We start from the raw sequence: 12,131 nt of genomic DNA, 5'->3' as shown, positions 1-12,131 counted from the left end.
GGGATGACTCTGCTCCCTAGCCCCAGCTTTCGGAAATGTTCCTTTAGGTGCTCAAATATGTTTATCTTTATGTGTTTGTCTTGAATCCTTGGATTTGTTTTTATTTATTCTATTAAAAATTTTTTTTTTAAATTTTTTAAAGATTTCTTAGAGAGAGTGTGTGCCAGGGACAAAGGTGGTGGGGGGGGCAGACAGAGAAGAGGAGAAGAGAGAGGAGATCTCCAGTAGACTCCCTGCTGAGCATGGAGTCCATCACAGGGTCAGTCGCAGGACTCTGACAACATGACCTGAGCCCACATCAAGAGTAAGCCACTTAAAACTACTGAGCCACCCAGGTGCCCCCTTCGATTTGTTTTTAAACATATGCTGATTTTTGTGTTTGTCCATTCTGCATTTTCGATTCCTACAAACAAGCATATTGGTGTTGTTGACCTGTTACTAAGAAGAAGAGGTTTGGTCACATACTTCGTGATATGGCATATTGGGTTTTTCTCTTTTGACTACTAATGGTTGCTTCTTGCTGTCTTTCCTGATTATAACCTTGATTTGGAGATAATATGGGGGAGATGTTTGTGCTCACATTCCCAATTTCTGAATGCCAGCATCGATTCCACATTTGCAAAGAAACTTCCAATCACTTCTAACTTTGTAGTTAGTGCAAATGATATTTCCGTGGTGAGAATTTTCAACTACCACAGCAGTACCAGTTTGAGGGCATTTGGGTTTATAAGTTGCTTTTTTGATTGTTCGGGAAGGTTTTTTTTCTTCTTGAAAAAACATAGAGAAAACTATGTGAAATGAATTTGCACGTCTTAACAAATCATTGTAAACACATTTTTTAAATTTTTAAAATTTTTTAATTTTATTTTTTCAGTGTTCCAAAATTCATTGTTTATGCACCACACCCAGCATGCCCTCCTTAATACCCACCACCAGGCATACTCAACCTTCCACCCCCTCCCCTCCAAAACCCTCAGTTTGTTTCTCAGAGTCTACAGTCTCTCGTAGTTTGCCTCCCCCTCTGATTTCCCCCACCTTTATCTACCACTCTGGTCTAGAAATAGAACATCACTGATGCCCCCAGAGATCTCTTGTGTGTTTCTTTTGCATCACAATCTGGTTTAATTTCTGTGACCATTAGTTCTCTATAATTATTGCTCTCTCTAATTTTGAGCATTTCACATTAGATAGGTGCTATTTAAACTTATGCTTTATGTTTATAGAGGGTGTTATTAGAAGTCAAAATTCATTTATTTCCCTCAAGTTGAAACAAATGCAGAACATGGTACAACTGATTAAAATTTTTTTTGTTTATTAATTTGCATTCAACTTAAAACTAACAATATTGCTAACATTTGTTATTTTAATTTGTTGATTAAATGTATTGAACTGTCTTATTTTAATAAGCTTAATTTTATGTAATTTTACTATTTAAAAGTTTTTGACCTCTACTTATAGTCTGAACACTTTCAGTATTAAAACCAAATAGCAACTGATAAAGTGCCTTAATAATAGTATTTCAGAATTTTAGTGGGCTTCTTAAAATTAACCATTTAAATGCTTGGCTTTTATTTGAAGATAAATATTATAATGAATCTTAGAGGACACAGTCATGCTTTTACTTTAAAAATAAGAGTATTGTCCACTTGCATTCAGTTGGTTCCCACTTGATGAAACCCTAACTTTGAATACCATACCATTGGCCATTAGATATTCAAATGAGACTTACTGCTGAAGATGAGTGCTATGTGACATATACAGTGAATTCATACTGAAGGATAAGGGCTGGGCATCGGGAAAATTGACCAAAAGGGCATTTCACATTTGTAGTCAGTAGAATTCTAACATGTGCCTCAAGACCCGTGTTCTCTGAAGCACTTCACGGATCTAGGGGAGGTACGAAGCCCTTGACTGGTCTCTCAGCCTCTCCTTACTTAGGCAGAGTTGCTTAAATTGACCGACACGTATTTCATCTGTTGTAAAACACACTGAGAGTTTTGGCTTAGCAGTTTGTCCACCTTGCTGTTCTGGATGATCATCTCACCTGGTAGATTTTTCTGATTCAGAAATCAAAATAAAGGTGAGTTGATTAGTATGGAATACATGGAACTGCACCTCTGTGTGGCCCTTCAAGGTAGAATTTGCTGTCCAACTGTATGGATTGAAGCTAGCTGACTTCTTCCTTTTGTCAGCTCCTATAGAACCTGTCCTAGCTCCACTTGGCCTAAGGTTATCTATGATCCAGCCGGCAGGCAACCTGCATTTCCTGACTGACTCAGGCAAGTTTAGGGGGCCAGACAGTTTAGCCCAATGCCAGAAGCTCTGAAGGGCAGTCCAAAGCTCCCTGCCCAGTCGACCAAAGCCTTACTTGGCCAATATGGCTGTTCTATATCATCCTGTTCTCCACACCTTGCAACCCATCTTCTTGCTCTTATTCTCCAACCTGCTTCCTCCTTCTTTCTTACATAGGTATTGGTTCTAATAAACTTCTTAAACCCCAGACTGTCTTCTTCTAGTAACCCCAGCCTATGATTAATTTGAGGTTAAATATTATACTTGTGGTTTCCCTCATGAGGGCTATGAAGTAATCTTTTCTCTTAGCTCAAATGGATCTTGAATGAGGATGTCAGCCACTCCATCCATCCATCTGTCTATCCATCCATCCATGTATGTAGTCACAACTTGCACATATCTTTTTTTTTAAGATTATTTATTTATTTATTTGACAGAGAGAGAGAGAGAGATCACAAGTAGGCAGAGAGGCAGGCAGAGAGAGAGAGAGGGAAGCAGGCTCCCTGCTGAGCAGAAAGCCCGATGCATGGCTCCATCCCAGGACCCTGAGATCATGACCTGAGCTGAAGGAAGTGGCTTAACCCACCAAGCCACCCAGACACCCTGCATGTATCTTTCATATGCTGTATATTGGTCTTTGCCTTTAAGGAGCTAGATGAAAGGAGAAGATATTTGTGTGTTGGGAGACTGAAAATACAAAGACTAGAAATGGAGAGACCAGTAAAGCAGCTATCTCAGACTGATGGCTTGAAGAGGTATAGGATTTCAGTGATGGTAGTAAAGCGGGGAATGGGAAAGAGTGATTTTGACTGAATCGATATAAGGACATGGTGACCAGTGGCAATGCCTGACATCAACAAACCTTTAAAATGGAATTAAATTTAAAAGTAGCATATATGAATATGAACTAGGTGCAAATTACATCAATTTTTGTAGCTTGCTATAGTTTGTTTTATGCTACATAGATCTCCCTCAAGTTATGATGAGGTTACGCCCCAGTAAACCCACAATTAATTGAAAATATCATAACTTGAAAACATTTAATATACCTAACTTGTCAAGCTTCATTGCTCAGCCTAGCCTACCTTAAACTTGCTTAGAACAGTTACATTAGCCTACAGTTAAGCAAAGTTATCTAACACAAAGCCCATTTTATTATACAGTATTAAATATTTCATGTAATTTATTGAATGCTATACTTTAAGTGGTAAACATAATGGTTCTAACTATATTGTCCCACCTGTCACTAGCCTGAGAAAGATCAAAATTCAAAAATTTGAAGTATGGTTTCTAATGAATGTGTATTACTTTGGCATCATCCTAAAATCTACAAATCATAAGTCAAACCATCTAAGTCAGGGACCAGCTGTACTTCATACATGGTAATTCCTGGTTAATTTACTTTTCCCTTCCCCTCGGAACCACTTCTTTTTTGCCAGGACTTCCCAGCTTACCTTATCCTCTGCAGCCATATTCTCTCTGAAAGTGATGTCAGACCATCACGTGGTTCCCCAAGCCCTTGTGGCTCATTTCATCATATCCTAGTTGCTCTGTAATAAGTGTTCCCTTGGGTGCCTGGGTGGCTCAGTGGGTTAGGCCTCTGCCTTCTGCTCAGGTCATGATCTCAGGGTCCTGGGATCGAGCCCCACATCAGGCTCTCTGCTCAGCAGGGAGCCTGCTCCCCCTTCTTTTTGCCTGCCTCTCTGCCTACTTGTGATCTCTCTCTCTCTCTGTGTCAAATAAATAAATAAAATCTTAAAAAAAAATAAGTGTCCCCTTGCTTAGCTGTTAATCTTTAACCTTTAAGATACTAATTTCTAATCAACAGATATTCTGTATTGCATTGCTCTAGCCAACACCAATACATATTTCATGGTGGGATTTTAGGCCTTTGGTCAGATAGGGAAATGATTTTTCATAAGGAGGAGGTTCTATCATGACACAGAGCTGATAGCCTCCAACTCTGACCAGCTCTGATCTTAGTCTGTGTTATTGTTTATAAAACAAAACAAAACAAAACAAAACAAAAACTCTTCCTTACAATTGATTGAGCCTAGATCTTTCAAATTCTTATTTTTTTTAGGTTCATTAAAAATACACATGTATCCTGAAGTTTTCCAAGACATGAAATGAAACTAATCTATAAAAATTACCTAGTTCATTTTAGCTAGATCATGGTTGTCTTCTAAAGTAATGTGCACTACAGCATTCCAGAAATAATTTAACGAGGGGTGCCTGGGTGGCTCAGTCAAGTAAGCATTTGACTCCTTCAGGTTGTAATGCCAGGGTTGTGGGATTGAGCCCCGTGACGGGCTCTGTGCTCAGATTCTTTACCTCTGCCTGTCCTCCTCGCCCCCGCACCCCCCCCCGCCAGATTATGTGTGCCGTCTCTCTCTTGAATAGATAAATTAATCTTAAAAAAAAGAAAGAATTTAATGAAAGTAAGCTTTTTGTTTTGTGTGACTTCGTGTTATCATGGAGATAGTTTTAGTGTACTAGCACCTTAATGGGCTGCAAGTAACATATATTGTGGATTATTGCAATGTTCAGAAGAGAAGTTATAATTTTATTTCTTTTCCCTCCACTCAAAGAAGGATATTGAAAAACAGGTGAGAATCACATTAGAATCTTTTCACTCTGTTTTGACCTATTAAAGATGAATAAATAAAAATTGTAACTTTATTAATGATTAACAAAATGATGTTTGATGTCCTCACTGGTGGTAGAGAGATTTTTCTCTCTGGCAACATCATGGATGGCCTTGCCTGTTATAAATATATATTAAGTCCTGCTGATTGACCTATCTAACTATGGTAAGCAGTAAGTATTTAAATAAACATACCCACCCTTTTTGTGTATAAATAAAGTTACACATCAGTTACACAACTTGGTAAAATATTAAGAACTACTGAATTATATATCTTAATAAGATGGATTTCATTATATATAAATTATATATTTTAAATGTTGGTATAAAAAATGAGGGCATCTGATGGATATTATCATAACCAAATGACTAGACTTGGTATCACTAATGAGGAGGGACACAGACCTGCTCTACTTCCTGGTGGGATGAAATGAGAACCATGGTACAGCACATACGAAGTTTTTTTGGTCAGAAAGAAAACATTATCCAGTCAAGAGAGGATAATCAGAATATTTCAGACAACTGGCCTTGACTCTTAAAAATAATGTCAATGCCAGGAAGGACCATACAAGACTGGGAGATTGTCCTGGTTTAAATGAAAATAAATTCAATCCATAATCTTAGTTTGGAATTTGGCATTTACTGGGACTCTTCAGCATGGATTGTAAACTAGAGAATACTTTTACACTGATGTTAAATTTGATGGTGGTGATGATACGATTATGGTGTTATAGAATAATGTTCTTGTTCTTAGCATATACAGGCTGAATATTTAGGGATAAATTTGTACATGCACATTTTAAGAAAATAAATTTTAAATAGAAGAAAGAAATGAATATGGCAAAATAGTAATTGCTGAACCGAGTGAAGGGTACATATATGTTTATTTTACTAGTCTTTCAATTCTGTGAATTTAGAAAAATGTGAAGTAAAATGTTGAGGTAGAGGAAAAATAAATCGTTAATGAGAAATTTCAGGTGAACCTGAAAATGACAAAGGATAAAAATAAATTGTGCACTCCATATTTGACTTTCCACATATTAAGGCATTTACTGATTGATTTATCATACTAAAGTATTCATAGTTTGTGCATGGTGGTCGTATCTAAAACAGTGGGAGGTAGAAAGCAGTCAGAGTTTTCCTTATCCTCTCATTTTGCATTGTTCCCTAGGGTACAGCAATACCTTTTGTCTCCATACCCAACTGCAAACTTTCCACTTCTGTAAGAATTTTCATGTGTCCAACAGGAGAATTTATTTATGTCAATTTTATAAGTGTTGCTTATGGTTTACTTAGGAGAGCATCTGAAATAAAATATTTCTCCCTTGTGGTCCCTGGGTAGCTCAGTCAGTTAAGCCTCTGCCCTTGGCTTGGGTCATGATCCTGGAGTCCCAGGATAGAGTCCCACATCAGGCTTTCTGCTCAGCAGGAAGTCTGCTTCTCCCTCTATCATGCTCTTTCTCTCATGCTTTCTCTGTCTCAAATAAATGAATAAAATCTTTTAAAAAAATTTCTTCCATAGAATCCAGGAGGATATTCACAGCTTCCAGAAAAGGCTTTTATTGAAAACAGCTCCTTTTAAGAATTTATATAATTTAACATTATTAGAACAGCTAGAAGTATTAAAATGCATGCTGTTTAATGAGATAATTGATAAAAAATATTTCTTTTTTTTTGTTTATTCATAATCACATATATCATAATATATGTGACTCTATCCAAACTTGGTAACTTTGAGCATATGTGCAGCAAGCCAGATCTGGAAGCTAACCATTCATTCTTATGCAGTGGCCAAGAGCATAGCTTTGCTTCAGGTATATTGAACTTGAATTTGGGCTCTCTATTTCTTTTTTTTTTAAAGTATTTTATTTATTTATTTGAGAGAGAGACAGTGAGAGAGAGCATGAGCAAGGAGAAGGTCAGAGAAGAAGCAGACTCCCCGTGGAGCTGGGAGCCCGATGCGGGACTCGATCCCGGCAATCCAGGATCATGACCTGAGCCGAAGGCAGTCGTCCAACCAACTGAGCCACCCAGGCGTCCCTGGGCTCTCTATTTCTTAATTGTGTGACTTTAAACAATTGTTGACTTTTTCTGGACCTTGCTCTTGTAACTAAAGTCTGAGAAAGTTGATAATATGTATCCTCAAAGGGGCGCCTGGGTGGCTCAGTGGTTTGGGCTGCTGCCTTCGGCTCGGGTCATGATCTCAGGGTTCTGGGATCGAGCCCCGCATCGGGCTCCCTGCTCCGCAGGAAGCCTGCTTCCCTCTCTCTCTCTTTCTCTCTCTCTGCCTGCCTCTCTGCCTACTTGTGATCTCTGTCTGTCAAATAAATAAATAAAATCTTTTAAAAAAAATATGTATCCTCAAAGACTGTTGAGAAGATTTATGGAAATGAAATAATGCATTTTAAAAGCCTAGCACAGTAGTTGCCACAAATAGTTCAAGCCCATTTCTGTCACCACCAACATCTGCATCATATCGACTCTGTTGCCAGGAATGTCCATCCTGATTTTTGCTCATTGGAACTCTTCCAAATCACCTATGCGTGATGATTGCTATTTAAATCTCCAAATGGAACCAAAATCCATAATGTCAGAGTTACTTCACTGTTACTGTACAATGTTATAGTCATTTTACTGTTACTGTAGTTTTCAGTATTTTTAGAGTAAATTCTCTACCACTAATGGTTCCTGGCTATGTAGATTGGTATAGAGAATCCATAAATAATACCATTATTCTCTGATAAGGTACCCTATTTTCCCAGAGATACTTTTCTTAAAGTGTAGAGTATTAATATTATTGAATGTAAGTCCTGTTTCTGTTTTAATATTTCTTAAAGATTTTATTTATTTATTTGACAGACAAAGATCACAAGTAGGCAGAGAGGCAGGCAGAGAGGAGGAAGCAGGCTCCCCGCCAAGCAGAGAGCCCGATGCGGGGCTCTATCCTTGGACCCTGGGACCATGACCTGAGCTGAAGGCAGAGGCTTTAGCCCACTGAGCCACCCAGGCACCCCTGTTTTAATATATTTTTACTCATAATGATTTTAATGTATAAAGTGTCCATATTCTTATGCTGTGCAATTTGTGTAATTTCTGTATCATGTGCCCCATAGAAGAATGTAGTCAAATGAATTTTGTATACATTGGTTATTCTTTATTCTGAGGAGTATCTGAAATCAATGTTATCATCTGCAACACACTAGTTTTATAAAAAGAAAAATTACAATATTTATTCCCATTTCATTGAATTTTACTTCATCCCCATTTTCTTTAGTTCTGTACCATTTTATAATTGTTTCAAATGATACTGCTTCTTTAAGATGAGGATTCATGGATATGTGGTTTATTAAGGAAGAACTGCCAGGAATAAACAAGGTAGGGGAAGCAGAACATGGAATCAGTCATCCCAAATAAAATGAAACTTAAGTCAGAGTCCCAACCTCAGCTTGATCCCATGGGATCCTCTAGAGATAAAGTTACACCGCAGAGTTTTGTCCTATTTGAAACAAACAAACCAGCCTTTCAAATTCCTGAACCATATAGGTGCTGACTATGGCATTACTGAGGCGACCATAAACTCCCAAGGCAATTGAAGCTCTCAGCAGTTCTAGCAATCCAACATTGGTTCTTGAAGGTTACAGTTACCCAACTCTACCCACCCAGAGGATGGGAGCCGACCACAAAGAAATTACATCCTCAGGGATAAGGACATAAGGGCAGAGTAGCCACAGCACTTGCTAGAGTAGTCATTTTTTTCCTTTCTGTTTTTTCTTTTCCTGCAGTCACTGTTAAAGCAGAAAGCATTTTGGGATCTAAGGTAACAATGATAATGGTATCTTTGGATAACCTATGTTATTTAATCTGAAAAATATTAGTTAAAGTTGGGCACTTAATGGAATTTTGATTGATCACTACATGTAGCATAAATACATAATATATAGAAGTAATGATTCATGCTATCAAGGAATTTTAAATTTCATTTTTAAAAAGGACATCCTATAGAAAAAAACAATTATGGAAATACAGTTTAATCCTGACTAGGGCAATCTGATACATGTGTTTAGGATGATGGAATGGAATGATTAGGGTTGGTCAAACAAGACAATGTTGAATATGTATAGTTTGCAATATTTTAATGCACATCAGTAGGTAAAGAAAAAAATGTAATGCATTCCTTATGAGAAACTATGCAGAACTGAGGGCAAAATCAATTTTTTACATGTAACATATGTTTATTTTAATGTCCCTGACAGCTCATTATATTTCAGCTACAGAGTTTTTTTTCTTAGTCTCATCCTATCCTGTATTTATTTGTATCAACTTGGATTATAACCCAGATTTCATCATTTCATCTTTTCAGTGACCATACACTACATAGAAGGGCTAATATGATACATAGCAGATGCAAGAGTGAAATTATCTTGATAGTTGCTATAATACAGAAATTAAACCGATAATCCAGTATTATAGTGGTATAGATCTAAAATATAGTACTTCTGTTAACAGATTAGTTGGGGGTGTCTGATTGACTCCATTGGTAGAACTCCTGACTCATTAATCTCGGGCTTGTGAGTTCCGGCGCCATGTTGGGCGTGGAACCTACTCTAAAAAAAAATTGGGCAAGGACAGAGTTGTTGCATAAATTGGACAGGCCCAATATAATCTTAAGAGTGTTTTGTGAGTCTTATTAACAAGAAAGTTCACAATGCTTTTATAAAATAGTTTAATAGTGTGTCCATTGTGGAAGAGATTAATACTCTAGTGGTTGAATAACTTTGGTAGTGTTGCTTTCAGTTCTCAGATACCTCTAAAGGACAAACACAAAATAAAATATCATCTGAAGAAAGCAGATGGTATGTGAAATTTGTGGAGACCTTGTAGTTGAAAGAAATCTTGAATCCTCTAAATGTTTTCAATTTGAAGAAGAGAAAGACTAGAGAAAGTACAATAACTGTTTTTAAGTATTTGAAGGTATATAATGGGGATCAGATCTTAGATTTTGTTCTGTGTTGCCCTGAAACAGAAGGTCTGAAGTTAGAGCTCTCTGAATATGAAATGGGTTGGCCGTGAGGCGTTAGTGTCTCTTGGGTAGTGTCTCCCTAGTAGTGTCAGGAGGGCTAGATACTGTTTGTCAGGAATTCAATAAAAGAAGAAGGTGAGTAAATTAATTCTGAGGCTCCTTCAATTCTCAAACTTCCTGAATCTGTTTGTGAACCTTGTATAATTACAAGCAGAATTCTAGAGCACACTTGACGGTGAAGTTAACAATCTCCTTTAAAAGCTTTAAAAGTAAATAGTCTTAAACCATTAAAATAGTATAGTAGTTGGTTAAGAAAAACAAAACAGGTGGAAAGAAAAATGAATAATTCATGTCTTGATCGTTTAAACCATCCAGGATATTTAAAAAATATTTCATTGTATTTACTGTATCTTACAATTTTATTTTATTGAAATGCAATGTTTTCACTTGTAGGTTTTTGCTTCCAGTTACTGCAACAGCAGAAAACTGTCTTCTTACTATTTATCCATATATGGCAACTCATCTTGATAAGCAAACAATTATCTTAAAGGATGGTAAGTTAGATATGACTATTGTCTCCTATTCTCACTGTATACATTCTTGTTATCCCAGGGCTGACACCTGGAAATAATATTACTTTAAAATTAACAGATAGGGGGCACCTGGGTGTTTCAGTTAAGTGTCTGCGGTCTGCTCAGCTCATGATACCAGGGTCCTGGCCTGGAGCCCTGTGTCGGGCTTCCTGCTCAGTGGGGAGCCTGCTTCTCCCTCTCCCTCTACAACTCCCCCTGCTTGCTCTCGCAAAGCATGCTTTCTCTGTCAAATAAGTAAAATATTTTTAAAAAATTAACAGCTATTTATTAAACTCCTGCCATTTCTAAGAGCTGTAGTTAGCCTTGAGAGCAGAATATGGCACTATCTCTTAATTGCAAAAGTTGAAAATCTAGGGGGTGCCTGGGTGGCTCAGTGGGTTAAAGCCTCTGCGTTCAGCTCAGGTCATGATCTCGGGGTCCTGGGATCGAGCCTCACATCAGGCTCTGTGCTCAGCGGCGAGCCTGTTTCCTCCTCTCTCTCTGCCTGCCTCTCTGCCTACTTGTGATTTCTGTCTGTCAAATAAAGAAATAAAATCTTTAGAAGAAAAAAAAAGTTGAAAATCTAGTGAAAGACACAAACACAAAGAAGATTGAAGTAAGAGCCCATTGTAATGTTGGAAGTGTGGGTGTGGTACAGGGGCTAATGCTGACTTTTGGTGCCTGGGGTAACTTTATAGAAGAGCTGACATCTCTGTAGAGTTTGACAAATGTTCGTGAGCAGCATTATCTGGGCAAAGGGTAGTTTAGAGAAAGCATGGGGGTCTGATGGGCTGTACCTTTTATTCTGTAATAGTGGGAATCTTCTGTGATTTCTGAGTATCAGTGATTTAGAAAGGAAATAACTGTTGGGATGAGAGCTGAATTAAAATGGAAAAGAATGATCAGTAGGCTGGCTAGGAGTTGCTGCAGGGGAAATGGTGAGAGACTGAGAAAAACAGGAAAGAAGCTACTGAGCTGAGAAATTTGAAATGCAAGGCACAGTGGCAAATGATTGATGGAGTAAATCTCAGAGGAGGAGAAAGGAATGAGGAGTGGGAAATCATTCTGTCTGGGTAGATTGTCAAGGCCTTGTTTCAGGGCTGAATTGGAGATCTTTTCCATGTTTGTAACCAGTTTTCCCCTGTTCTCCACTTGCTTCTTCAAATGTTTATCACTCTTATGAAATCTATTCAGTCCTGTTCTTCCTCAGTCTCAGGACGTGACCTTTTCTCTAATTTTCGGAAGAAATAAAGACCATCAGGCAGGAATACTCTGAATTTCCAAATACCAAGCATGCGTTCGAATCCATCATCTTTCCTGTCCAAGCTGGGAGTGACAGGACCCTCTCCTGATTTAGGCCATCCCTCCATCTGAATCCCTTCATCCAGTGACCTTGCCTTTCAAATCATGCCCCACTCTTAGCTGCTTTGGGGGCCTGTGCAGGATGATAACAAGGAAGAAAGAGATTATATCCTCTCATTGAATAGGCTCATTCTCAAAGAGAAAAAAGGTGAATCTAGGCCTTGTGTTCCTGATTTAATCTTTGCACATTTACCAGTCACATAAAACACTTGATTTCCCAGACAGGGGGAGAAAAAAA

The 12,131-nt window shown here is 37.9% G+C and overlaps 1 protein-coding gene across 1 annotated transcript in view; it reads left to right on the top strand.

The window, feature by feature from the left end:
* CFAP47 (cilia and flagella associated protein 47) overlaps window positions 1-12,131 on the top strand; it is a 525,406-nt gene that overhangs the window by 150,439 nt on the left and 362,836 nt on the right. The window contains exon 27 of the mRNA XM_082717915.1: window positions 10,413-10,513. Within this exon, the coding sequence (XP_082574041.1) occupies window positions 10,413-10,513 (101 nt within the window). The remainder of the gene's footprint in view (window positions 1-10,412; window positions 10,514-12,131) is intronic.

This window comes from Mustela nivalis (genome assembly GCF_964662115.1).
Source record: "Mustela nivalis genome assembly, chromosome: X".
Taxonomy (NCBI): Eukaryota; Metazoa; Chordata; class Mammalia; order Carnivora; family Mustelidae; genus Mustela; species Mustela nivalis.
Note: the sequence above shows the minus strand (reverse complement) of the source record. Positions and strands in the feature narration are given on the sequence as shown.